This window comes from Phalangium opilio, unplaced genomic scaffold (genome assembly GCF_054372755.1).
Source record: "Phalangium opilio isolate 3A_F unplaced genomic scaffold, DU_Popi_V2 ptg000013l_1, whole genome shotgun sequence".
NCBI lineage: Eukaryota > Metazoa > Arthropoda > Arachnida > Opiliones > Phalangiidae > Phalangium > Phalangium opilio.
The window spans coordinates 6,205,135-6,232,726 of record NW_028324148.1 but is presented as its reverse complement, the minus strand read 5'-3'; the positions used below and the strand labels follow the sequence as shown (position 1 = coordinate 6,232,726).

The 27,592-nt window shown below is 38.2% G+C and overlaps 3 protein-coding genes and 2 non-coding genes across 9 annotated transcripts in view; 2 read left to right on the top strand and 3 right to left on the bottom strand.

The window, feature by feature from the left end:
- The window catches only part of LOC149707953 (sorting nexin-25-like), a 365,564-nt gene that overhangs the window by 42,666 nt on the left and 295,306 nt on the right, over nucleotides 1-27,592 (bottom strand). The gene's annotated exons all lie outside the window — the stretch shown is intronic.
- Nucleotides 1,811-4,024, bottom strand: LOC149708686 (uncharacterized). 3 transcript variants are annotated; one of them, XM_089864200.1, is made up of 3 exons: nucleotides 3,884-4,021; nucleotides 3,616-3,722; nucleotides 1,811-3,527 (listed from the first exon to the last, which is right to left on the bottom strand). In XM_089864200.1, the coding sequence occupies exon 3, from the start codon at nucleotides 3,519-3,521 to the stop codon at nucleotides 1,938-1,940; it is 1,584 nt and encodes a 527-aa protein (XP_089720326.1). In that variant the 5' UTR covers nucleotides 3,522-3,527; nucleotides 3,616-3,722; nucleotides 3,884-4,021; the 3' UTR covers nucleotides 1,811-1,937. The 3 variants fall into 3 exon arrangements, with proteins under 3 accessions (XP_089720326.1, XP_089720327.1, XP_089720328.1); XM_089864201.1 differs by having other exon boundaries at nucleotides 3,598-4,024; XM_089864202.1 differs by lacking the exon at nucleotides 3,616-3,722.
- ssh (Protein phosphatase Slingshot) overlaps nucleotides 5,616-27,592 on the top strand; it is a 33,215-nt gene continuing 11,238 nt past the window's right edge. The window contains exons 1-9 of one of the 3 annotated variants that reach the window (XM_089864194.1): nucleotides 5,618-6,081; nucleotides 8,433-8,491; nucleotides 9,146-9,246; nucleotides 11,298-11,365; nucleotides 16,013-16,191; nucleotides 17,143-17,208; nucleotides 25,741-25,875; nucleotides 26,711-26,770; nucleotides 26,837-26,930. In XM_089864194.1, the coding sequence (XP_089720320.1) occupies nucleotides 5,956-6,081; nucleotides 8,433-8,491; nucleotides 9,146-9,246; nucleotides 11,298-11,365; nucleotides 16,013-16,191; nucleotides 17,143-17,208; nucleotides 25,741-25,875; nucleotides 26,711-26,770; nucleotides 26,837-26,930 (888 nt within the window). In that variant the 5' untranslated portion in view covers nucleotides 5,618-5,955. Of the gene's footprint in view, nucleotides 6,082-8,432; nucleotides 8,492-9,145; nucleotides 9,247-11,297; nucleotides 11,366-16,012; nucleotides 16,192-17,142; nucleotides 17,209-25,740; nucleotides 25,876-26,710; nucleotides 26,931-27,592 lie in introns of all 3 variants that reach the window. The other 2 variants (XM_089864193.1, XM_089864195.1) reach the window with 2 other exon arrangements.
- TRNAS-CGA (transfer RNA serine (anticodon CGA)) lies at nucleotides 13,836-13,920 on the top strand. The gene has a single exon. It is a non-coding gene; the product is annotated as a tRNA-Ser (tRNA).
- TRNAS-CGA (transfer RNA serine (anticodon CGA)) lies at nucleotides 18,996-19,080 on the bottom strand. Its single transcript has one exon. It is a non-coding gene; the product is annotated as a tRNA-Ser (tRNA).

Below are 27,592 nucleotides of genomic sequence, written 5' to 3'. Positions count from 1 at the left end.
AACGCGCTTGCAGATTAGCGTCCGTTCTGGGAGATTCTTAGCCGCGCACCTTGTTCCGCTTCCGCGTTCATCGTCATCGGGCGTCGTCTGTTCGTTTGTTTTAATTTTTGTTATAAAGCATAGCCCACTCGATCACGCGCTTCACGACGCAAGCTGCTCGCGCTATAGAAGCCCGATCAAAGAATTCAGTTTACATGTATAAGCGCGACTTTTGAAAAAAAATCCAAGTCTGCGAAAATTAACATTACGTTCTATGGGAGGAGGTCGGTTTTTTGGCCAGATCCTCTGTCCTATTGATCCAAATGACTTGAAATTTTTATGAGAATAGATTGTAACACACCTTTTATTAAAATTTCAGGACATTTGGACCAGTAGATCCGAAGATATAATCAGTTTTAGCACTGAACCCATCATTTTGATTTTGAAAATAATTTTTATAAACAAAACTATCGACTCTAGAAGCTTGAATCCTTTTTAGAATAATAAAACGCGTCGAACTTTACGTCTCATTAAAATTTCAGGTCATTTCGATCAATAGGACAAAGGATCTGGCCAAAAAACCGACCTCCTCCCATAGAACGTAATGTTAATTTTCGTTTTCCAATTTGACACAATTTAAGTCAAATTCAGAACTAAAATTATCATTCGATAAAGGTTCGGGTTCTTTCTTAATTTCTTCAGAGGTTATGGTTGGACATATGGTATTAAATTCGCCCAATAATGAAATCCCTTGTTTCAAGTTGGAACCGACAGATTGAGAACGAGTAGAATTAGACTCTGTTGCGTTTCTGGGTTCATCGGGATCGGATTCAGAATGACTTTCCAATTCTTTTGACTGAGGAATTTCATTAAGAGAATCGTGGTTTGTATTTGTCCCACTTCGTTCTAGCTGCGAACTTCTTCGTTTGTCGTCTACCTTTTGTTTTAATGGGAACACAAAGTCTGCAACAACAGTTGATCTACTTTCAGATTGAACTTCGTTAGAATCTGATAATTTCGATTCCCTATCTGCTTGATCGGGTTTTCTAGCATTATCTTTCGCAGAAGCACGTTTCCGCTTGCTTGTCGACTGATTGTATTGGTTTTTCCGTTTTGACGAAACACTTTTTGTAATTTTTCGTTCAATTCCTGATCTTGACGGATGAAGTCAAGCAATGTGACTGTTTAGTAAGATAAGTAAAAAATTAAGGCTATAAGGAATCTGTGCAACCATTTATTTCTTTAAGTTAGTTGACCTAAATACGTTAAGAGTACACGGTATTTCTAATTCGAATTAATGATTTGGTATATTGGTATCCAAAGGATAGGGTTAATACCAACAAGTAAAGTTATTGGACTCGAGATAAATAACTATGATGCAAGGTAGGAAAAAGTAAACAGAATTTTGTCATAGCAAAACTAGATGGATTATAATATATTTAATTTTGGTCATAGTTAATAATAAAAATCTAAAAAGCCGCTAAATCTTCTCTTTCATTTCCCGTTTCTATGTACCACTAATAAAACATAATAAACTTCCTATTATCCCGTACTTGTAAGTCAAAAAACACTTCTAAAACTATCATAAGAGCCAATGTAAAATATTATGGAATATGTTAAAACTCTTCTTTTAACCCCTTGAAACGCATTTCGAACGTTTTACCCCGAATATTCTTTCACAAGCTGCTTTTAACAAAATAAAGAGGAATAAATTGCTTTAAACATTAGAAAAAGGCGAATTTTCAAATCAATTTCCGGATGCCTATACATTCGGTTTTCACTTTAAAGTTTAGGCCGTTTGTTTCCAAATAGAGAGATTAAGAAGAAACAATGTCTTTAAAAAGCCGTACTTTATTTCGTAGAATATCCTTATAATATTGATCCTGAAGGCATTTCAAAAGTTTGTAAAGCAATTCAACACTTGGAAAACAGACATAGACTCTTTCGTCAAAATTAAACTAAATAACATTATTCAAATTAACTTTAACAGCCTCGTAAAGATAAGGTGGTTCTTTCATTCTGATGTAATAGCATCCGAGATAATTCCCCGAATCTTCCAATCTTGTCAGAATAATAGAACATCGTTTGTTGGTTAACTGAGAGTCTTGGTCAACAGCGTCATTGTTATGAAAACCAAACTCATTCTTCAGGTGATCAATTGGTTCTTCCCATTTTACATTTGAAAACAGCCTCGATGCGTCTAGGTCGTATGTCACTTCATTAGATGGAAAAGGCGTTGCAGCTTCGTTTTCCAATTTGACACAATTTAAGTCAAATTCAGAACTAAAATTATCGTTCGATAAAGGTTCGGGTTCTTTCTTAATTTTTTCAGAGCCTATGGTTGGACATATGGTATTAAATTCGCCCAATAATGAAATCCCTTGTTTCAAGTTGGAACCGACAGATTCTGAAAGAGTAGAATGAGACTCTGTTGCGTTTCTGGGTTCATCGGGATCTGATTCAGAATGAATTTCCAATTCCTTTGGCTGAGGAATTTCATTAAGAGAATCGTGGTTTGTATTTGGCCCACTTCGTTCTAGCTGCGAACTTCTTCGTTTGTCGTCTACCTTTTGTTTTAATGGGAACACAAAGTCTGCAACAACAGTTGATCTACTTCCAGATTGAACTTCTTTAGAATCTGACAAATTCGATTCCCTGTCTGCCTGATCGGGTTTTCTAGCATTATCTTTCGCAGAAGCACGTTTCCGCTTGCTTGTCGACTGATAGTATTGGTTTTTCCGTTTTGACGAAACACTTTTTGGAATTATTCGTTCAATTCCAGATTTTGATGGATGAAGTCTAGCAATGTGATCTTTTAGTACATGCTTTAATTTGGCTGCGAAAACACAAAAATTACACTTAAAGGGACGCTCGTCACTGTGAGTCACATTGTGTATCTTTAAATTCCCGCGTTTCCGGGTACGGTAATCGCAAATATCGCATTTGAAGTTACGCTCATCACTGTGATTGTGAAGATGTTTACTTAAATTGCAGCGTGTTTTGGCACGATATTCGCAAATATCGCATTTGAAAGGACGCTCATCACCGTGAGTCGTGACGTGTATGTTTAAATGCCCGCGTTTTCGGGCACTGTAATCGCAAATATGGCATTTGAATGGACGCTCATCACTGTGAGTTGTGACGTGTATGTATAAATTCGTGCGAGTTCGGGTACGGTAATCGCAAATATCGCATTTGAATGGACGCTCATCACTGTGAATCGAGACATGTCTCTTTAAATGCCCGCGATGTCGGGTGCGGTAATCGCAAATATCGCATTTGAATGGACGCCCATCACTGTGAGTCGAGACATGTCTCTTTAAATGCCCGCGATGTCGGGTGCGGTAATCGCAAATATCGCATTTAAATGGACGCTCATCACTGTGAGTCGAGACATGTCTCTTTAAATTCCCGCGATGTCGGGTGCGGTAATCGCAAATATCGCATTTGAATGTACGATCTTCACTGTGAATTAATTGATGATTCTTAAAGACTGAGCTTTTCCCTGTCTTGAAACCGCACTGATCGCACTTGAACTTCATATTTCCCTAATGAACCAAAAAGTGATTCAATAGCAACGCTTAAGAGCTCAATGTAAATACTTGATAGGAAAGATACTTTATTTTATGGGCATACCGGTTTTCACATTAACATCCAAAGGTCTTTTTGATCGAAATCTGAATCGGGTTGCAAATTTTACATCATTGTTGAACAGTAGATATTGAGCGAGATTGTCATTAAAGCTGAAATAACATAAACATCTCACGAAAACACTTAATATTCACGTAAGTTGAATGAGGTGTGTTGGCTAATCATGCAAAAATGACAGCCAAAGAGGAATTTCCATGAGTCTTCGCGAATTAGGTACCAATTTAAAAATTAATATTCAAACAATCAAAATTACCTTAAATTTTAAGTTCTAAGATAATGTTTTAATACGCTTATAAGTAGTTCCAAAGTACTTTTCCTCTAAAAAGTAAAAACACGTTTTTACAACAGAACGCGGAGCAGACGAAACCAAACCCTTCAAACTTGAAAAACAGGGTAGGAAACAAGCAAATCCTTTTAGGCTATTTTAACTTTGAACGTTGATTGCTCGTCAAATAACGGACGGAAAATTATGAAATAGGTCTCAATATAGATTAGAACTTACTTGACTTCTCATTTAAAATTCGGCCACGAAAAAAATAGGTAAATATATTAAAAATGCTCCAAAACTAAGTCCACTTCCGAATTTTTCTTCTTATAGAAAAAGCATTAGGAGGAAAACATGGGGTATGTTCAGTAACCCTCTTTGATGACAACATAGAGACTATAAACCCCAAGGAGTGGCAGGTCCCCCGCTCTACAAGCGCAAATAATGATGTTGCTCCTAAATTAATTGGTACATGAGAGCTTCCGGCCCGTTTAATTTTGCTTAGCGGAAGTCGCCTTGTACCAGGAAAAACCGGTTTAATGGGCAACAAGTTGAGGCATTCCTTCCACTCCTTGGGGTTATAGTCTCTATGATGACAGCGCTTACTAAGCGATGTCAGATTTTCTTTACTGTACGCTTTTTCGCGTTTCCGGTTTTGACGTCATGATGCTCAGCGCTTATCCATCAAAAAAAACATCTAATCGATATGGTTTTTTTGATGGCGGGACGTAGCGCTTGACTGTTGAACACTTGACAGACGAAAATTTGGCGCGGGATTTAAAATATAAATTCCAATGATGCTATTCCTACAGTAATTGTATAAGTTTTCTTTACAAAACTACTTCTACCAATCAAATAGACATAATTTTCTTAAAAAAATTCATTATTTGCGAGCCTGTTAATAATTGAGATGAGCCATTTGCGCTTTGAGGGTAATACGTTTCCCCCAAGTCCATTTTCGAAAACAGCGCTAACTTCAAAATGTCACTTTACCGTTCAACAACCTTCTACGTCACTGTGACGTCTCGAGCCCATCAACCAAACATCAAGAAAACGGCGATTTCCTTGAGAATTTCGTTACTGAACGCACCCATGGGTTGGTAGTTTGGTACCAGTCTGGGAAATAAGGATATTTTTAAACTAGTCCTTGGGACCAGTGACTCCCTAGTGTCCTAAATATTAAACTGGTCTCCGGAGTGGTCCCAGCCTTTGTTCTCCTATCGATTTGCAATTAATAAACTGGTCCCGAGGACCAGTAACCCCCACTTCTTGAATTAAAAAACTAGTCCAAGCAATTAATAAACTGGTTTAGGACCAGAGGAAGTGTGCTATTTCCCAGACTGTAGCCAACTCTATCACGCGCCAATAGTGGCTATCAGAGTGAGAAATAAGGAAATTTTTTAAACTGGTCATTTGGCCAGTAGAGCTCAAGGGTTTTAATTAAAAAACTGGTCAATGACCACTTAATATTTCTACATACTGTATGAGCTGCACAAAATGGATTAATTTCTATAACCCACTACTGGGAATTTATTTTTCACTAAAGAAGGGGAATTTAAAAAGTGATCACGGTGACCACTGGACCCCCAGGCATTTAATAAATAAACTGGTCAAAGCAATTTTTAAACTGGTCATTTTCCCAGTGCCACCGCCTTATTTCTCACCTTGGTGGCTATGCTGGAGCAAAACTTCGATAGTGAAATAAGTGAATCGTTACTAGCCCAGTAGCCCAAAGGCCAAACCCATAGTGGCCAGTCCTGTGTCATTATGATGTTTTTGCTTCTAGTTCAAATTATTGGAGACAGTGATCTCACAAATCTGGAAGAAGTCAGTCAACTCTTTTAACAGTGTTAACTGCGTTTTTCGGAATCGGACTTCCCCAATCCCATTTTGATGCTGCAAAATAGTGCGATTTATATGTTGTGATTTAGTATTAAAACGAACGGTGCGATTTATCAAAAAAATGTAGCTTTTAATTGATATTAATAATATTATTCGTCGGAATTAAAACTTAAATGTTGCTTTAAAGACTTGGAAAGTGTTCCTAGAGAGGGTTTTTCATGGCTCTTGTTACAGTTCAACGAGAATTGTCAACCAAGCCAAGGCTTAATCCCTCCATTTCATCTGATGATCATACTCCGAGTCTTGGTGGTACAGCTGATACAAACCCAGGAACGAAATATTTGGTAGGATATTTCAAGCGTTGCGTATGTGTGTTCAATTTTTAGGCCAGGATGTTTAATAGGAACTTATTTATGAACTACACCCATAGAGGGTTTGCTTTTCACTGTGTTCTAGTTTGTTTAGTCACTAGTTGTGAACTTGTGGTGATAGTAAGAGTAATTAATTTGGTAGGCCTATGAATATGGAGTGAGTTTATTTTATGTTGTGCACATGTTCAATAAAGGAAAATGTGTGCAGTTTAATGATAAGCATAGGAAATTAAAGGTTTTATTGGCGATATTACCATTAACTGACCCCTACATAGTGTTAGGTCAAACTTAAACTGCAAACCCCCATGAAGGCAGTTGTGTGCATGTGTGGTCAATGTTTTATCTATTTCCCAGTACAATTGCACATGAGCCAAGCTGAGTAGCGTTTTGAAAGCCTGATTTGGTTCCTATAGAAAAGCAAAGGCCAAGCTGACATGTTAACAAATAATCGTTGAATTTAGGCTTAGGATGGGTTTAGGTTCGGGCTGGGTTACGTTACGTTAGGGTCAAAATGGGAGGTCCGGGAATTGGTGTGGTGTAGCGGTTATTGCTTGTAGTCCACTTAGTCTTGCGAAACCGTATCGTTACCGTTTTAAGTTCGTAAATCATCCGAAAGAGGGCGCCCATTACCTAAGTCCGAAAGAATCGTTTAAGAAATGTTATCAGATGGCGTTCTGTTTGTATTTGGATACGTGACGTTACGTTAACGATACGGTTTCACAAGGCTTAGTGGACTACTTGCTTAAGACTGTTCTAGGTTCAATCCCGGACAGTGGCACTGGGTGAAAAACTTTCTGCATACTTAGAGTTTCCAAGTTCTCTCCGTACTCGTTTAACGAGTCTCGGCTTGGCTTACTAAAAGCGTGAACTAAGCTGTTACTGAGTCACCTTGGCTCAAGCTCAGATTGCTTGGTACAAGCTTGTGCAGCTCGTGGACAGTTCTACTTTCTAGCATAAATAATTGTAACAAGGAGCCCGTTACAAGGGTTCACCACCAGACGGCGCTCCAATACGGAACGGTAGAACCTGAACACGTCGTCTGCTCGTGCCCTGGGATTCAGGTTCAAATTGTTCACCCATCCTCAAAATAAAAAGAAAAGCACATTAAAAGCTTACATTTTTTTATGAATACTAGCAATAATTATAGTTTAATTAGCCTTATTCCTGATCAGCGCCACCTACCCATAGCGGCGACTTTGAGAACTACTGTAATCGGCAAGCCAATCATATGTCGCTAAAATTTGGTGACGTCACTGACGGGCACTCTCGGGGAGTTGGGGTCTTACCAAAAATGACGTCACCAGATTTTAGCGACATCTGGTTGGCTTGCCGATTACAGTAGTTCTCAAAGTCGCCGCTATGGGTAGGTGGCGCTGATCAGGAATAAGGCTAATTAAAGATTAAATGAAAGCCTAGAATATTGTCCTGTACTCTTACGTTTAATAAACCAATATCTTTAATTAGTAATGCTTCTAAACCAGTATGCCGTAAGGGTAGAAGTTTTAAAGCAAGTCTCGTTGTGGTTTAGTTCAAATAAATGCCACTAGATGCCCCCATAGCGTTAACTGGCCGACCAAGTTTAGAAAACTTTAGTTTTAGCTCCGCCCCTGGTTCCTTTCTTTGGAATGGTAAAATTGGTTCCTAGAAAGTTAAAGGCGTCACACTAACAGCTTTAAACTGAAAATAGTTGCACTTCAAAAGTAGTTCTTAATTTCGGTTTTATAGTTTATATATGGTCCACAGATCACCGTAAAAGCTTAGCACGGGGATTTGTTTTCTAACCCTTTTTTTTTAGTTTACGCATACCAGGGATAGATTTAATTTTAGAAGCAGGAATGGAGAACAGTTAATATTTACTTCAGTCTTACTCATAGCCCAGTAAAGAGCCCCTCCCTCCAATACGTAACGAAAAGTTTAAATTATCTTATTGGCTCACTTAAACTAAGTTTTGATGACGTTGCTGACGGGGACGGCGAAAAATACGTAATTAAGTTCAGCTAGCTAGCTAATTGGTCCAAGTCATCTTGCGACTTATTGCCACTTATCTAACGCCTTTACAATGCATAGAGGGGTGGTGGCTAGCCCCTATGCCACAGCTAACCGACAGCTCCCTATACTAACTATTACCGTTAACCTCCTTCCTTTTTACCTCTGTCGCTATGACCCGCCTCTTTTTTCATACCCCTCCGTTCCGTTAAAGGGGGTCCGGGGCTTTGACGCGCGCCCAGATTACTCTGTTCTCCATTCCCACTTCTAAAATTAAATCTATTCCTGCGCATAGATTAAAAAATACTAATTAATCTAAAATAAATGATTTAATGTAGGATGAAGTTGATGCCAAACACGATGTTGATGTTGAACAGTGTGTCAAGAAGCAAAGAAGGTATAAATTTTTTTGCAGTGTCCCACTTTATATTTGTTTTTTTGCTCTACTACTAATATTAACATGAAATACGTTAACTAGCTTGTGTCTAAATAACGTTTCAATAGTTATAAATTAGTGTAAGAAATTAGATGTGACATGTTTCATGATCAGTAGATAAAATTGTACAGTGGGTTCTGTAGGCGACTTTGAGTCGAAAATTTTCTATCATATTTTGCCATACTTGCTTCCATATACGAGTTATGGTTGGAGTGTTTTACGGGTGACCCCTTAAATTTATGCAAGAAGCTGAAAGAAAGAAATGCTAATTATAGGAAGGCGTCAGCTAATGTTTGTACAGGTGTAGGGATATTAGTTTTTACTGTCTCAGGGACAGTATAGGGCAATAGACCAATTCAGAAATTACACACAGGGCGAGTTGGCTGGCTATTGGGGCATTCTCCCTCTCGCCAAGAACGGAGTTGCCACGGGTCAGGGAAACTTGGAAAAGTCAGGGAAGTTAAAAATTTACAAACTCTAGGGTCATTCCAAAAACACTCCTATCATAACTTTGTTTTATAGTGGACTTAAAAGTAAAACATAGTGAATCATTTTCGACTGAAGATCGCCCTGATACTAACCGTAGTTTATAGATTTTAACATTTTTTATTGTAGTGTCAGTGAATGCTACTTCGTGGTTAAAGGGGCTGCATTAATCTTGCCACATGACGAATGCATGCATGTTTATCGAAAATCACCAAATGTCAATGGTGGCAGTAAGTATATTATTTTCAAATACGCGATTATGACCACGTAATTTTAACGTACGTATTTTTCAAAAATTACCACTTCACTATGTTGAACCAAGAAGCGATATCTAGTTTACTAGGGAGAAGGTATGAATTCGCCCCCATTTCTAGCTTTATCTCCAGTCCAAACGTATAGTAGGTCCGGAGCTAATCCCTGCCTCTAAATTACAACCAGGATCTCGTTGGTTCTTGAAAACTCAAGTCAGCGCGACGCGAATGACGAAAATTACTGCGAAATAGGATGAAATCATTCATCCTATTTCGCAAGGTAGGATTTGAGAAACGCTTGGAGATGTACCCATCTCCTTCAGGACCCTTGTAGTACTGATTTTAGTACAAATACAAGGTGAATCGGAACACCTGCGTAGGTTTTACCGCTATTTTGGAGGCACTTAGAGCGTACGATAATTTTTGGCTTTGGCACGATAATTTGGTAATTTTATCTGGCAACGCTGTCGTGAAGGCTAGTGATAGAGATTCGTAAGTGCACTTGTAAATGCCGCCCACAAATGCCATCGCCAAGTCAAAGCTGGAGTTTGTGGGGAACCATTGAACCCGCGCTTTGCTTTAAAACAAATTGACCCCGAAACTCAGCCTGATCCTTTTTGGAAAGAGACTTATTGTCAGAAATGAAGGAGATCTCGGACGCTTGCTTGTTGTCATTTGGATTGACAAAATTATAACCTTGCTTTCCGATACCCGCGTCGCGTTAAAGTACTTTCTTCATCATCTATCAAGGTCTATTGGATTTGATTTTAAGGAAACGGATTATTTTTCTCTGAGATGTGTTATTTAATGGCAGTTTGTGAGAGACATTTCTTTAATTTTCAAGTGAATGTTAAAGACCACAACATATGAAAGTTTTGACATTTCAATTACTTACTGCCTTTGTAGAATGGTAACTCACCGTTTAAAGGAAAAGCTCAGGAGTCAGGTAGCGTAACATTATACCTTAAAAGAACGGCCTTTTTCTGAACATGGAAAAATGATCTCGTATTAATAAATAATTAACACTTAATTAGTCTTAATAATGAGGACTATTGTGCCGCCATTGGTTTAGTGGCGTCTACTAAACCGAACCTTTTACCATTCAACCCATCCCTTAGGGGTAACAGATTCGGTTTAGCTGACGCCTCTAAAGCAGTAGCGGATGGCACACAGGGTTCATACAAACCTGGAAAACCTGGAAAAATCAGGAAAATAAATAGTTAACAAGAACCTCAGGGAAAAATCGGGGAAATTAATCAAATTATGGAATTTTTAGTAAAAATCAGGGAAATTTGCGTCAAGCAGGGGCCGAGTGATTGATCTTCGTGAACATTCCCTCCATAGGATTAACATTACACTATACTTTGTAGGCTCATAACTCTGGTTATATTAGAGATACGGGGATGTCCTTTGATTATGTAATAGTCAAATTTGCCCCCCCTCTGATTCGTTAACATTTGCTCCATAGGATACTCCATAGACGGGGAAATCCCGGAAAACTCAGGGAAGTATATGGGGAAAAAACCTGGAAAATTGTTTTCCAAAAGTTGTATGAACCCTGGGCACAGTAGTCCTAGTTTTTTAGGCTATTTAAATGCTAATTATTTTCTAATGAGAGATGATTTATTTATTTTTTTTTTGGAAATATTTTTCTGTCTATATTTAGAAAAAGGCCGTTTTTCTAAGGTATAATTATGTTACCTGAAACTTTACTTTAAAATTTGTCACCTTTACATCGTTAAAGCAAGTTTTGGCTATCGTTTAGTTTAAATATATGCCACTAGATGATGCTTTCATAGTCGAGGGGCGGGGGTTAACTGGCTCATAGGCTTGTTTTAGCTCCACTTTCGTGGATGAGTTCTGATTGGAGCAATGTTAAAGTGTGTAGAAGATTAGCCCGCATGTTAGGGGCGACTCTCAGGAGCGTCATGACATTCGTTATAATAAATGTCAAAGTGTTACTTGAAATTTTCTTTAATTTTACTGATTAAATTTAATCCATCTCTCTGGTTTTTTTTTTGTATTTTTAGCAAATGATATTCAAAACCATCTCAAGTCCATGTTTTATTTACTACGGGAAGAAGACACTTTAAGAATGGTGGGTGTTTTTTGATTATAATTGACCATGACAAAGCTTCATCGGGAAGTTATCCAAATTAAGTGTTTCGCATTAATTAAAAATTCGAATGCAAAATTCACCTTACAAGCAATTAAGGGAATTTAATAATTACAGTGCTGCTTAATTATTATGAAAAAACGCTTCAATTTAAAGGGAGAATGAAATTGTCCGACAGCAATTTTTTTATTGATTTAGCTTTATAAAAAAAACTTAACAAACCTATGTTTCCATTAATATTATCAGAAGTGAGATGAGACTAGAAGTGAAGAGCTCTAGCATTGATAGTAGATCCTGGCGCTAGTGAACAAATTTGAGGATTTTATCCCGCTTCCATCGCGCCTACATTGGTCGAGTTCCAAAAAAATTTCCTACCCCCTTCCTCTCAACCTAAAGCCGCGGAACACGGACGCGGCTCCTTGAATCTAGTTCGGTCGTCTACCACCGCGAGCGTCTCACGTTTTGGAGGGAAAATTCTGAAACCGCTACCAGAGGGCCAACCGTTGGTGTCTTATCAAGAATATTCACTTTCGCCGAGTGAAGAATTTGGTTAGCTCAGTACTTCTAGTCTCATCTCACTTCTGATATTATGTGATTTTTCAGTCTCTCGAAAGTTGACGTGCCAAGTCATTTTTGAAAAATGTAAACAGTTTTTTATAATCGCCTCATGTGATTTATTAAAGGCGCGCAAAGGCCTAGAAATTAGCTGTAAATCATGTGAGGTTAGAGTTCTGACTGGTTACTGGGTTTGATTGTGTTTTATGTAAAATCCAGTTTTCGTTTTTCAAAAATATGAGTTTGGCTTAGGATGTCAACTTTTGAGACTTCGAAAAATGATGTGAAGTTAATTTAAAGGTTTTGGAAAGTTTTATTGATGATTTTCATCTTGTTTTATCAACCTAAATCAATTAAAAAAAATTGTTGTTTGACGCACCATTTCACTCTCCCTTTAAAGCAAGTCTCGGCTGTGGTTTAGTTTAAACAAATGCCACTAGATTCTCGCATCATGGATAAAGCATGCGCCAGAAAAACATTCCACGCTAAAAAGTAGACAAGTCGATACAAGCGCCGCCTGGCTACCAGCTCTGGAAAGCCCAGGGCCGGAAATAAGCACAGGACACTGGACATTGTCCAATAAAATTTTAAAATGTCCCATATTTTTTTTTTTTAAATTTAAGGGGGTCACTGGACAGTTTGACCAATGAATTTTCCCAAGTTTTGATAGCTTGGCCATGGAGAAGCGACACTATTTTTGCACACTCCAATGGACAATTTCCTATAAATTTTCCATTCAAACAGCTAGGGGTCACTGGACAATTGTCCTATAAGAAATTTTCTTATTTCCAGCCCTGATTATTTCTGAGACGAAAATTTCAATCCCACCCCTTCGCGTGTGTGATAGGGTTTTTGATACGTGGCGCCCCAATCGGCGAGCGAAGGAGCTATTAAATTTGAACAAAAAATAAATACCGTAATGTTTCATCTTGCAAATGTTTTAATTCTCTGTTAATAAACATCTCTGCATCCTACAAACACTTTTCCTTCAATTAAATAATACGGAAATTAATAAAAACTAATTAAATATAAACCGTCCCTGGCGGGATTCGAACCCGCGTCTTCTCCTTTCCAAGTACTGACCACACTCGAGGCTGCTGCTTAACTTCGAGCGTTAACATGGGATTAGTAATATTTTAGTTTACCTCGCCGCGTGTAGATGGCGCCACAAACGACTCACCCTATCGCTTACGCCAAGGGGTGCAAAGCTCCGATCCTCTAACGAGGGCGTGGGTTCGAACCCCACTTCTGACATAATTCGCTCTTAGTTTCAAAATCATCCATCTCGGCATAAAATTACGGATACCATCTGTTGTAGCGGCCTAGTGCTGATTGAGTATCGAGCCGAGCACTCGATAAGAGATAAGAGATTTACTCAGACTTGCAAAAGTTTCGAGTATCAAACAAATAAATGGAAGGCCTTTAACTCTGAAATGGGATGTAGTAGCTATAAACAATCTGCTATAAAGTCACTCTTATTGGTTAACGGACGCGAGTTTATTGCTGATTGGGTAGTTTAGATCATATTTCTAGTGTAATGTAGTAGGGTAGTAGCTCCTAGCTGGTTGAATCAATAGTGGAAGTAAAAAGTAATAAAATACAGTTATAAAGGCGCGTTGACTATTTTATTTATTCATTTGAAGTTCAGCTTAGTAATTTTCGTTTGGGACTTGCGCGAAGTATAACAATGACTAGAAGTGACTTCGGCGAGGAATTGTCTATTATGGGAGCCATAAATTAACAGAATATGTGTAAATACTCGAAAACAAATCCCCAATTACTCGAAAAATACTCGAAACAAATTTTCCCAACTACTCGATACTCGACAAGGGAAAATTTCGATACTCGAGACTCGAAACCGAAAAAGGCTCGCATCACAGCCCTATTTTGCCCGGGGGTCAGTATGGCCGAGTGGTCTAAGGCGTCAGATACGATATCTGTATCCTCTTGCGAGGGCGTGGGTTCGAACCCCACTGCTGACAAAATTAGTTTTTAGTTTCAAAATTATCTATCTCGGTGTAAAATTAATCCGCTATAACCGGGTCAGTATGGCCGAGTGGTCATACACTTTTAAGAACTTGGACAAACAGGGCCGGGTCTCGAGATATTAGCCTAGTGTGAAAAATAAAATGTGCTGGACATAAGAGAGAGAAAAACACTGTTTTGCTTCTTGCAGAAGACGCTAAGGAAAAAATCAACTGTAGCGCGTGTTTTTTTTTTCTTATGTCCAGTATTTTTTATTTTTCGCACGAGGGTTTCCAGCGCTGGTAGCCAGGCGGCGCTAGTATCGACTTGTCTACTTTTTAGTGTAGGGAATTGTACTCCTATAGAGTGTCGAAAACTCGAATGTTTTTCACGCGCATCCTTTATCCATGCGCCCATAATCAAGGGTAGAGTTGATTGGCCCTCAATGCTAATTTGCAAAGGCTAGATTTAGCTCCGCCCTCTTGGACGAGTTCTGATGGGCTCTTGCATTTGACAATGTAAAATTTATGTGTAGTAGATCAGCCAGAATTTTAGGGGCATTGAGTTGAGAAAATTACCACTAGAGTGGCCTTTCCGTCAACCTGCCTATTGGGGTACGTGGGACTCTTTTGAAAACATCGGGACGGACGGACAGCTACCAAGTTTATCACGCGATCATCTCGAAGCCTAGATAAGAAATGTATTCTTGAAATCAGACAAATTTCCCGCCTTTTCTTTTAGTTCCCTTGGTTGCACTGGGATGGCGCCACAAACGCGTGATATAGTTAATTGGGTCTTATATCGTAGCGGATGAAAGGCTACTCTAGTGGTACTTTTCTCAACTCAATATTTAGGGGTGCTACAGGTGACAGGAGCCGACATTTGCTTTAAAGCGCAAGTCCCGTTTAAATCGTAAAATTTTGAACATTGCATTAAACATGTGTATTATTTTGAACGTAATAATAATACTATGTAGTTTTTAAAAAAGTTTAAAAATAGTCCATTCTAAAGTGTTGAACATATCGAAAGATTGGTTTTTTCCACTCAAAATGAATATTCAAAATTGTTCCTTACCGGAAGTTGATGTTATTTACCTGTGGCGTCAAAGGTGAAAAGCATACAAGAAAGAAAGCTTAGGCTTAAGCTGAATCTTATGATAAGAATATTCTTATCCACAATGCTGTTGCTAAGACGCTGCCTACGTTTAAGTAGGCAATGGCTAAACCTAGTTTGAAACTTTAAATTATGACGCAGAAGGTTAAAAAAACATTTATTCCGACGCAAATCGAATATCACAATTACTTTACGGGGAACCAGATTTTTAAATTATTTAAAAAAAAATTGTATTTTTATGAAATTCTTACCGATTTTTAAGAAAAGCGACAACGAATAGCTTATCAATTTAAGTAGTTTCATTAAAGGGTGTTTTTCAAGTATCCTATTCATACTGTAATTTGAAAACATGTATTTAAAGGGAATGGAATTTACAATTTACAATCATATTTTACCACGAAAGTGTTTTATGTTACACTTTCGAGTCTCTACTTTCAAAATATCAAGTTTTTAATATAAATGAACCAAAGTTTCTATTTTTAAAATCCATTGAAAAATCACGAAAACTCGATATATCAGTTTCGATATATCAATAATTTAGTCTTGTCGAGCTTGTTCGCCCGTTTGAAGACATCACTATGACGCGAGGGGGAATTTAAAAAGCGCGGGAATCCTATACGCGGCGTCTCTAGCTTCTCGCCAGTCTAAACTCTGGCTCTGATAGCGAAGAGAGTGGCACCATCTCTAAGGGGAAAAATATATCTGTGACGTCAGACTACGGGAAACGTTTTAGCCTTTGGTAAAAAGTGGATTTCAAATAATTTGAAATGAAGCATTTTCAAATGCATATTGCGGCCAAATAAGCGGCAGAAATCGGAGGGAGAATTAAAAGCTTGATATTTTTGAATTCACAGAAATTATTCTATCTTTTGTTATATAAATCAGAGCTGGTTTTTCAAATGAAGCTTCTCATTCCCTTTAACAAGCTGGTTTAAATTACCATTCACTTTTAAAAATAATTATAATTATTTCTTTCTTTCGTTTGACACTAATTAGGCTGTGAAGTTGGAGAGCATGCATCCAGGGCGGGCAAGGTATTTGGTTGTGGTTTCCTGCATTGGACCCCAAAACAACGAAGAAAGCTGTTTACTAGGAATTGACTGCAGCAATCGAACGACTATTGGATTAGTTCTCCCAGTATTTGCGGATACCATGATCACGCTGGATGGCGATGGGTGCGTTCCCTATTTCTTTTTTAATTTGCTAATTTGTTAGTTCATTTTACGCAATTCTTGTAAAGGATGTTCCAAAAAGGTTGGTAGGAACGAAGTACAGTGACTGGCGATTTTGAGTTTAAATGTTCTATGAACTTTTACCCTAACAGGGTTCGTACGGAACCTGGATAAGTCAGGGATTATTAAAATGAAAGAAAAAGTCAGGGATAAGTCACTGATTTAAAAGTATTTTCCTAAAATGTCAAGGATAAGTCAGGGATTTAGTTGGGTACATCAATCCATGCTTCTACCAATGGCTAGGTGTGTTGAAGTGGGCTCTGATAAACACCTTAAACTGGTCAGGGATGTTGGCATAATTTGATCAGGGATAAGCTGGAAAAGTCAGGGATTTTCAATACAAAAATTTCGTACGAACCCTGCATTAGGGCAAAGTGTCATGGTAAATTTTCAACTCCGAATCGCACGTAGAATCCACTGTACTGCGGTTCTACCACCCTTTTTGGAACTAAATGTATATTTATCATAACAGGGTTCATACAAACCTGGGAAAACAGGGAAATAAATAGTTGACAAAAACCTCAGGGAATGTAAAATTCAGGGAAATCAGGGAAATTTGCGTCCAACAGGGGCCGAGTAATTGATCTTCATGAACATTCCCTCCATAGGATTAACATTACACTATACTTTGGAGGCTCATAACTCTGGTTCTACTAGAGATACGGGGATGTCCTTTGATTATGTAATAGTCATATTTGCCCCCCTCTTTCGATAACATTTGATCCATATACGGGAAAAACCTGGAACATTCAGGGAAGTATATGGGGAAAAGCCTGGAAAACTCAGGGAAATTTGTTTTCCAAAAGTTGTATGAACCCTGCATAATTATAATTAGCTGCGATATATATTATACTATATAAATACTATATATAACTTAAGATTATTGTTTTATAGTGGTTTCAGTGTTAGTTCCAGTTTGCGGCATCACATTTTCAAGCCAGTTTCAGTTCAGGCAATGTGGTAAGCTATTCTTCCCTTTTATCTTAAAGTATGCATCGGCAGGTGGGTAAAAATTATTTAAAAGACGTCAGTCACGTGACCGAAGAGAGGCGTGGTTTAAAGAAGCTCAGTTCGTTTTATTTCGAAAACAAGAACTTTGGGGAATTGCATGGTGCTGCAATCTCTCGAAAAACAAGGACTAGGTGTCCAGTCCCACTTTATGTGGAGTCTTTGTACCTTGGTGTCACATGGTGCCTGTGACGTATTTCAAATAAGTTTTACCCGCCCGCCAATATCTTCTTCGCAGTCCTTTAACGAACATTTATGCCGTATTTACACTAGACATGTTGAAACCGTTTCATAAAATTTTGAAAACGTCGCTTACCATTTTCAGAAATAATAATTACATTTTCTCAAAGCCTAGGAGCTATAGAGCTCTCTGGTTTACAAACTCTTGTTTTGACAGTGAGCACATGAGGAGGCTCGGAGAGGCCAAATTCCGCGTCAGCCCCCCTCCCCCCTTTTCAAAATCGGTATTAGAGTTCCGCACATGCGCAAATAGGAAAAAAAATTGGCTAAGTTTGTTAACGGCCGAGGCTACAGTTAAGCACTCTGATCTCTGGTGTGAGCCTCGAACCGTTTTATCGCGTTTACCCGTTTTCAATCCCTCTTTGATTCTCCTTCTTACACATGCTCACTGGTTTCAACCTTTGCAATGCAGCCATCTGAAAACTATTTTTGAAATAACGACAACAGGGTTGCCACGGGTCAGGGAAAAACCTGGAAAAGTCAGGGAATTTTAAAATGGGCCGAAAAGGTCAGGGAATTTTAAAAGTTTTAGCAAAGTCAGGGAATTAAAACGTGCTGCAAACATTTACACTTTCGGCCTATAAAGGTCAAGGAAAATCTCAGAAAAAGGTCAGGGAGAACCTGGAAAGGTCAAGGAAAATCTCAGAAAAAGGTCAGGGAAAACCTGGAAAAGTCAGGGAATTTGGTTCTAAAAATTCCGTGCCAACCCTGATTTAGTATATTTTATGAACTTCCGATATTTCTGAAAACTTCTTTGGCGGTTTTAAGTCATTATTACCTTACAAGTAATCGCACTTTCTCTCGAAGTATTGTGACCTTGTTTAACGCAGACTATAAAATCAAGATACTTTTACCAAACATCTTAGTTGCATAAGGCAAAGCCAAATATAGAGCTGTTTGAAAATAAAGTTTTATGGAATCCATAAAGAATTCACATTGTTAGAGCAAAGATGTCGCAACTTCAAAATTAAACTTGGAGCAATATTGCGGAATCTTGCTTTAAATGTGTTTTGGAACAGTTCAGAATTACTAATATCAGAAGAGAACTGAACATGTGGTTACTGGCAGGGCCGGAAATAGGAAAAATTTCTTATAGGACAAGTGTCCTGTTTGAATGGAAAATTTATAGGACTTTGTCCACTGAAGTGTGCAAAAATGGTGTCGCTTCTCCATGGCCAAGTTATCAAAACTTCGGAAAATTTATTGGTCAAACTGTCCAGTGACCCCCTTAAATTTTTAGAGAAACTATGGGACATTTTAAATATTTATTGGACACTGTACAGTGTCCTGCTCTTATTTCCGGCCCTGCTGTTTGTCTAAGTTCTTAAAAGTGTTCTAATGTCAATGCCTTAGACCACTCAACCATACTGACCCGGTTATAGCGGATTAATTTTATCCCTAGATAGATAATTTTGAAACTAAAAACTAATTATGACAAAAGCAGATGGTATCCTTAATTTTACCCCAAGATAGCTAATTTTGGATCTAAAAACGAATTTTGTCAGCAGTGGGGTTCGAACCCACGCCCTCGAAAGAGGATACAGATATCGTATCTGACGCCTTAGACCACTCGGCCATACTGACCCCCGGGCACAACAGGGCTGTGATGCGAGCCTTTTTCGGTTTCGAGTCTCGAGTATTGAAAATTTCCCTTGTCGAGTATCGAGCCGAGTCTCGAGTACTCGAATCGAGTATCGACTAATTGGGAAAAACTCTTTCGAGTATTTATCGAGTAATTAGTAATTTTTTTCTAGTATTTATACACTTTCTGTTAATCTATTGCTCTCGTAATAGACAAGTCCTCGCCGAAGTCACTTCTAGTCATTGTTATACTTCGCGCAAGTCCCAAACCAAAATTACTAAGCTAAACTTCAAGTAAATAAATAAAATAGCAATAAAATTGTCAACGCGCCTTTATAACTGTATTTTGTTACTTTTTACTTCCACTATTGAACCAGCTAGGAGCTACTACCCTACTATATTACACTGGCATTATGATCTAAACTAGCCAATCAGCAATAATCTTGCGTCTGTTAACCAATAAGAGTGACTTTATAGTAGATTTTTTGTAGCTACTACATCCCATTTCAGAGTTAAAGGCCTTCCATTTATTTGTTTGATACTCGAAACTTTCCCGAGTCTGAGAAAATCTCTTATCGAGTCGAGTGCTCGGCTCGATACTCGATCGAGTACTGGACTCTTATCGAGTACTCGCACAGCACTAGGCCCGAGGGGTCGGTCATTTATGAAATCCCGTACGCTACCCGCGAAATTCAACTTAAGAAATCCGAAATCAATGCTGATTTCGAAATCCCATAAAAAATCCGAATTCAGTAAGCAAATCACAAAATCAGTAAAGAAATCATAAAATCAGTAAAGAAATCGCGAAATCCATTACAAAATTCATGAAATATAAAATTAAAAGAAATCACGAAATCACAGGGGAAATCGCAAAATCTGTCGAAATCACGGTAAAAATCTCAAAATTAGACGAAATCCATTGGATTTTATCGAATTCTGAAATCAAACAAAATCCGACGAAATCAAACCAAATCCGACAAAATCAAGTGAAATCCGACGAATTCTAACGAAATCCTGTGAAATCAAATGAAATCATATGAAATCCGACGAAATCAAACCAAATCCGAAGAAATCAAATTGGATTTCGAAATCCCGTACACTTTTTCCAAAACGTCCGACCCCTCGACTAGGCCGCTACAGCAGATGGTATTCGTAATTTTATCCCGAGACGGATGATTTTGAAAGTAAGAGCGAATCATGTCAGAAGTGGGGTTCGAACCCACGCCCTCGAAAGAGGATAAGAGCTTTGCACCCCTTCGCGTGTGTCATAGGGTGAGTCACTTGTGGCGCCATCTACACGCGGCCAGGTAAACTAAAATATTACTATCCCCATGTTAACACTCTAAGTTAAGCAGTACTTGCGAAGGAGAACACGCGGGTTTGAAAGCCGCCTGGGACGGTTTATATTTAATTAGTTTTTATTAATTTTTATTAATTTCCGTATTATTTAATGACAGGAAAAGTGTTTGTAGGATGCAGAGATTATTAACAGAGAATTAAAACATTTGCAAGATGAAACATTGCGGTATTTATTTTTTGTTCAAAATTAATAGCTCCTTCGCTCGCCGATAGGGGCGCCACGTACCACTCACCCTATCACACACGCGTAGGGGTGGGATTGAAATTTTCGTCTCAGAAACGGGAATGTAACGTGAGTCTGAACAACCTCAATAATACCCTGAAAAATGGTGCGTAAAAACAAACTGAACTCGAAAATCGCTAGGCCTTTGCGACGCCACTTTAACTCTCCACTAACGTTGTCTGCTGCAGTGTGAATAGCTTGATTCCATTTCACAACGTAGCTTCATTAAATTTCATTTAATTAATGCAACCAGGAATAGATGTTATGTTAAAAGCAGGAATGTAGAACAGAGTGCTCTGGGCGCGCGTCGAAGTCCCGGACACCGTTTCCCACGACGGGGAGGGGGGGTGTAAAAGATGAGGCGGGACATAGGGAGGAATTGCTCATTTTTCGCCGTCCCCGTCAGCAACGTCATCAAAACGAAGTTTAAATGGGCCAATAAGATAATTTAAAATTTTCGTTGCGTGTTAGAGGGAGGGGCTCTATACTGGGCTATGAGAATACCAACCGTTCTCCATTCCTGCTTCTAAAATTTCATCTATCCGTGATGCAACTTACACTCTCAACCCCTTCACGACATAAAACGGCACGACGACAGTTTTGGGAAGGGATGGCAAGTTGAGATTGCCTAAAGACATGTTACAGCCAAAAATCATTGTGGTGTTTTTGTCCAACGTCAAGACGAGGTTTTTTGGGTTGATTTCTGAGGATTTAGTTCCAAACAGTTATGGAATTCACCCCACGGTGCGATGCCTGTATGAAGTTTGATGAGCAAGAGTGCAAACAAAACGGCCAGCCTTGGAAGAATCGTGTTATATAACTAAAGTATTAAGAGGATACAGAGTGTCATCCTTCTTCTATTATCACCTTCTGGTACTATGGATATTGAGCCCGAGGTGGGCCCACCCAATTATTTGTATGGGCCCGAGCCTGAGATGAGCTCATTTATAAAAAATAGATACATTGGCTGGAACCCTAAGGAAATACTATTACAATATTTAACCAGAGTTGAGCTCGTTATGGGTTTCTATCAGGAATGCATTCGGCTAATAGTAGTCATTGTTTCCCCATATTTTCTACGCGAGTCTTGTTGGCGGGGATTGAATGCTCTCCGTCAAGCTTCATAATTGTGACGTCTTTCTAACTGATTTAATTGGTTGTTCATCTGCTTATAGTCCAGCCCTAGGCATTAGGCCCGTTCAGATTACCCAACTTTAGTCAGCTGACATATCAAAGCCTTGGCAGCTGACATATCAAAGCCTTGTCAGGCTGACTTGTCACCCAATTTAGTCAAGTCAGGTCACTCGTTCACATTACCCAACCAGTCGGGCCGACTACCTTTGAGCCAGCCATAAGAGGCGTACAAAGTGGTACATAACAATAGAAGTGATTTGTTTTGGATTATAAATCAACTCATATTCTCGAATAAATTCGATTAATTTACGAGTATCAGAGCTATTCCATCTAAATTTCTGCAGTTCAGAACGTAATGAAGGTCAATAGTCGTTGACTTGAATATAAGCCACTAACAAAGGCGCGCCACTCGTAAATCTTGTATGCGTTTGAAGGTGTTATAAAATGCTTACTATCGGGTAGTGCAGAATTTAATAAAAGCTATATACGGCTAGGCCTATTTTAAAAGACATTTCGAGTTGTCGTGGTGTTATTCAGTTAGTATAGTCCGAATTTAAAATATATAAAAATACAAAAATAAATAATTTTAAAAGCTGTAAGAGACACGAGGACTTGGCAGTATCAAATTGTGGGCTTATAAATCAGTAGGATGATAGTCCTTACTTTTCGCCAGCTTCTAAAACACCCTTACGAAAAAAATAAAAAAATCGTTTATAGAAACCTACTCGAAACATTTTCTCGCCGTTGTCAAATATTAACATTAATTTGAATAATGTTTGTTAATCTTGGATTACGCAATTTGCCATAAATGTGACGATGTATTGAAGACTATTAAAGGGAATGAGAAGCTTAGTTTGAAAAACTAGCTCTGATTTTTATAACAAAAGATGGAATTAATTTCTGTCAATTCAAAAATATCAAGCTTTTAATTCTCCCTCCGATTTCTGGTTATTTGGCAATATGCATTTGGAAATGCTTCATATGAAATTATTTGAAATCCACTTTTCATGAAAGGCTGAAACGTTTCCCGTAGGCTGACGTCACAGATATATTTTTCACGTGAGATGGTGCCACTCTCTCCGCTATTAGACCCAGAGTTTAGACTGGCGAGAAGCTCGAGACGCCTATATTATTCCCGCGCTTTTTTCCCCCTCACGTGATAGTGATGTCATCAAACGGGCGAACAAGCTCGACAAGACAAAATTATTGATAGATTGAAACTGCAGAGTTTTCGTGATTTTTCAATGGATTTTAAAAATAGAAACTTTGGTTCAATTATATTAAAAACTTGATATTTTGAAAGTGTAATATAATACCACTTTCGTGGTAAAATATGATATGAAATTGTAAATTCGCCTACCCTTTAAGAGCTAGGGGGAAAATCCATAAAATTAAAAGACTACAAACAGTCCATTTTTGACAGGATGAAAACCCCCTAAGGTGTTTCAACGTCCTTGCCCACGCTTTTTGTCTCGCGACGTTTGTTGTTTCCGTGTGTGGGTTGGCGCTTTGAAAACTCTTCGGTTCCACAATTGGTAATATTCCAATCGTACTGGTTCTAATAGGCTGCATAGGCAGCTAGGCGCTTCGAGGTTCTTGGCTAGAATGGGATATTTGTGCAGTGCGCGAGCCGTTGCTAGCTATCGAAATTATGTTCCAATTAACATGCAGCTTTTTTAAAGGACTAAAATAAGTCGGAAGAAAGAAAGGTTTATCGTTATAAAACAGCGTGTTCTTCTACACATTTTGTTTGTTATCGCGCCGCGCACATCCGTTTCATTTCCTTGGAAGTTTTCAGGGTTGCGCCCGTGCATATTTCGGTCGGAATAAATTTCACTTAGTTCTCTATTCACTTTACTCGCCTTGATGAAATATCGCGTTGCATTTCAACAGATGCTACCATGCATTAAAATGTGCTTTTCTTGTTTGTGGTGAGTTTTATGTATTTTTCTGAACTATAAGCTCGTGTGCTTCAGTCAAAATTATAACATTCCGAGAAATTGCGATGTATGTTTATTGTTGCCAATTATTTATGTTCGTGTATTGCTGTGGATTTTTTCACTTAGGGTCGAACTGTGTTTTATAATAGCAGTTGATATGAATTTACTCAACAGTGAATTTAATTAGGTTTTAATGACCCTTCCATTCAATTTAATGCGTTAGTTTGAAGTGTGTATTCGTGGGATGCCACCGTTGCCACGGATGGAGTGAAACAGCTTCAAGAACTAGTTTTTCAGTGGAAATTTTGGAACTAGCCCGGCATTTTGTATATATATTATTAGAGATGTGAAATTACCGTAATTTTTAAAAATGGTAATTTACCGGGTAAATTACTGAAAAATTATCGGTTAATTACCGATTAAAATTTTGTAATAACAAAAATTACCGTAATTTATGGTATTTTGTACTTTCACAGGCTTATTACCGCGGTAATTTACCGGTAAATTACTCATTTTAAAATTACGGGTAAGATATAAATCGGTAATTTACGCGGTATTTGGTAAATTACAGGTATTTTACGGATGGTAAATTACCGACTCACATCTCTATATATTATCCACTTCTTTTTATCTTTATCCACAAAAGTTGTTCGTTAAATCGTTTGATATCCACAGCTTTGTTTATGAATAATCGATAGATAAAGGTGAGATCTAGCTCGGGTTCGAAAATTACGGTAATTTTGGAAAATGGTAAATTACGCCGTAATTACCGTTCATGGTAATTTACGAAAATTCAAAAATAAATTATATTGATAGTTTTTAAGCTAAATAATGAAAAATATCACTTGAACATAGCTATACTTTATATAGCATAGCATCTTACATTATTTAAACACAGAGTTTTGATGTTTGCAGCTCAAAATACTTTTGAACAGCAACATTCACTTCCTTTTCTTACCCATTTTGCGTGTTATTGCTGTTTCACGTTTTTAGAACAAAATTCTAAAGATGGGCCGATACCAGGCTTAACCCGATACCGATATTTACTCACTATGATCCAAATCCCGATACTTCAACCGATACCGATATTTTTAGTATTACTCTGGCCATTTACATATGTATTGAAAAATACTGGGAACTAATTATTGAGCAATTTCATGAATTATTCTACCAAGTACAATGTTTAGAGGTACTTCCAAAATAACATCACGGCTTATTGACATTCATAGAAATGAGATATTATCACCATCAATACGTTACTGAAAGACCTAAAAATGGCATGTAGTGCCATATAACGCATTTTAAACTAGTATCGGTTTAGTATCGTATTCAACCAACCGATCCGATACTATCAGGAAACCCCTAGTATCGGTGCCGGTTCATACATTAGAACGTACTTCGGCTAAAAGTAAGCATAGCCAAAATTGTCAAATTATCGTTTAATTCCTAACATTGCATATAAACAAGAAGTGATATCTAGTTTACTAGGGAGAGGGTATAAGATGCTTAAGTATTTCCGCTGCCATAGTCGCAATCCCCCTTTCAAAATACAAGTGGGGACGTAAAAGGAGGCTGGGCTGTTTCGCCTCTCCTCAGTCGGAAAATACGTAATTTTCGTCATTCGCGTCGCGCTGACGTGAGTTTTCAATGAAAGAACCAATGAGATGCTGGTTGTAATTTAGAGGCGGGGTTTAACTCCGGACCAGCGTTTGCACTGGAGATAAAGCTAGGAGTGTGGCGCGAATTTATACCTTCTCCCTAATAAACTAGATATCACTTCTTGATATAAATTTACAAGTTGGACCCCTTGTAGAAACTTGCCCGTGTCGGAATAACGACGTTCTATTCTCCAAAATACTTGCAACAAACTAAATTATATAATTTCTTCAACAAAAAGGGGTAGTGCGTTTCGTCTTTTGGAGTGTATTTCTAATTTTATTTGAATTACTTAAGTTCTGAAGTTAAAACTAGATTCTAAACCTTTAAATATTTGTTTTTGCATTACAGGTCTGCTCTTCAGACACTACACCGGTGTAGTGCCAAAGCTAGGGAAAGTAATTATTTCACTACTGGCGGATCGCATCAATGGGTTGAGTACTATGAAAAGCGGATCGAATCAGATAGATCTTGCCTCAATGAATGGTATGTTTAATTCCCAAATGCTTTATAATTTCCGAGCGCATGTTTCAATGTCTTAAGGGAGTTGTTACATTTCGTTTTGATATTTCAAGAGAGTTTTTGGCCAACTAATGTCGGCACATTATTTTCTAACCAATTTTTTTTAACTCTCCACTAAAATTATCGAAATTTCCAGATTGTGCCAATGTAGTACGTTCAGTTTTCAGAGCGGACCAAATTTCCATTCTTTAAAATGTTGTTTATAGGATTAAACCTAAAAAATATATTGTCACAAACCTTTTGCCATACTTCCAAAAATAATTTGTTTGAAAGGGTTCGACTTAATTGTTCTTAATGAATCTTCAAAAGTTAAACATTGGATAGCTACTTCTTAATTTACATGTATATTGAATGTTTGCAGTGATAGATTTAATTTTAGAAGTAGGAATGGAGAACTGTTAGTATTTACTTCAGTCAGACTCGTAGCCCAGTATAAAGCCCCTCCCTCCAACAAGTAACGGAAAGTTTAAATTATCTTACTGGCTCACTTAAACTACGTTGTGATGACGTTGCTTACGGGGACGGCGAAAAATACGTAATTCCTTTTTACCTCTGTCGCTATGACCCGCCTCTTCTTTCATACCCCTCCGTCCCGAGGAAGGGGGTCCTGGACTTTGACGCGCGCCAAGATTACTCTGTTCTCCATTCCTACTTCTAAAATTAAATCTATCCCTGTATCATAAGTTTTACTTGAATTGGTCCATTACAATTGTATGAATTGTTTCGCAAGGACATTTATTTGAAATCCCTAATTACTAATTAAAGGTAATGTTTAAAGTATCATTTGAATTTTTGATAGGCATGCAATGGATGATTTGGTTTCAAGGCGGCCTCCGTCACCAGATTCCATTCGATCAAAGTATGTTGACCAGCATAATTTGGGAGAGTGTTTGCCTTTTAATGCCGATTATTTCCATTTTTCTAGACCCACGGAACGAGAAGCGACAGAAAATTTAATTAGAGTGAAATTAAAGGAAGTAATGATGTCTGTAGATCTTGACGAAGTTACGAGCAAATGTGTAAGAATTAGTTTCATTTTCATTTTCGAAGCGCGATTAAATTTTTGAAATGCGTCACTGCGTGTCGTGTGGTTTTCAGTCAGTGTCGAAAACAAGTTTGGGTAAGCGCAACGACAGTTTTAGTACCAAAGAGGGTAGTAAACTGGGTTATTATTTGGAAGTGTATTTTTAAAGTACATCTTGGGCTCTTGGCTGTGTGGTTCATTTTAAACAAATGCCACTAGATGCTCTCATTGTCGAGGGGTGGAGTTGACTGGCCCCCTATAGAGTGGTGTCGGTAGAGAGGGGGAGTAGACTGTGTATCCCTCCCTCTAGGCGCGCTTTTGTAAGAGTAGATACTGTACGCGCCTGTTAGGAGGGATGACACTGAGCTAAGAGATAGAAGGGTATGACGTTTGCATATGTAGAACGCTCTTTCAGACTATCCAACTTTTTGACTCATCTTGATGGGTCAACTCGAGTTGAATCAACTAGTTGGATTGTGTGAATGGACGCTGGACGAGTTGAGTCACCAAAAAAGTTGGCTAGGAAAAATTGGATCAGTGATCCAATTTTTGCTGACTCAACTTTTTAATTTCATTTCTTCAGCAAATCAAAATGAATTACAAAAAAAAGCCTTTTTCGCGGGTTATTTCTTAAGTGCCAAGGTAGGTGGCGCTTAA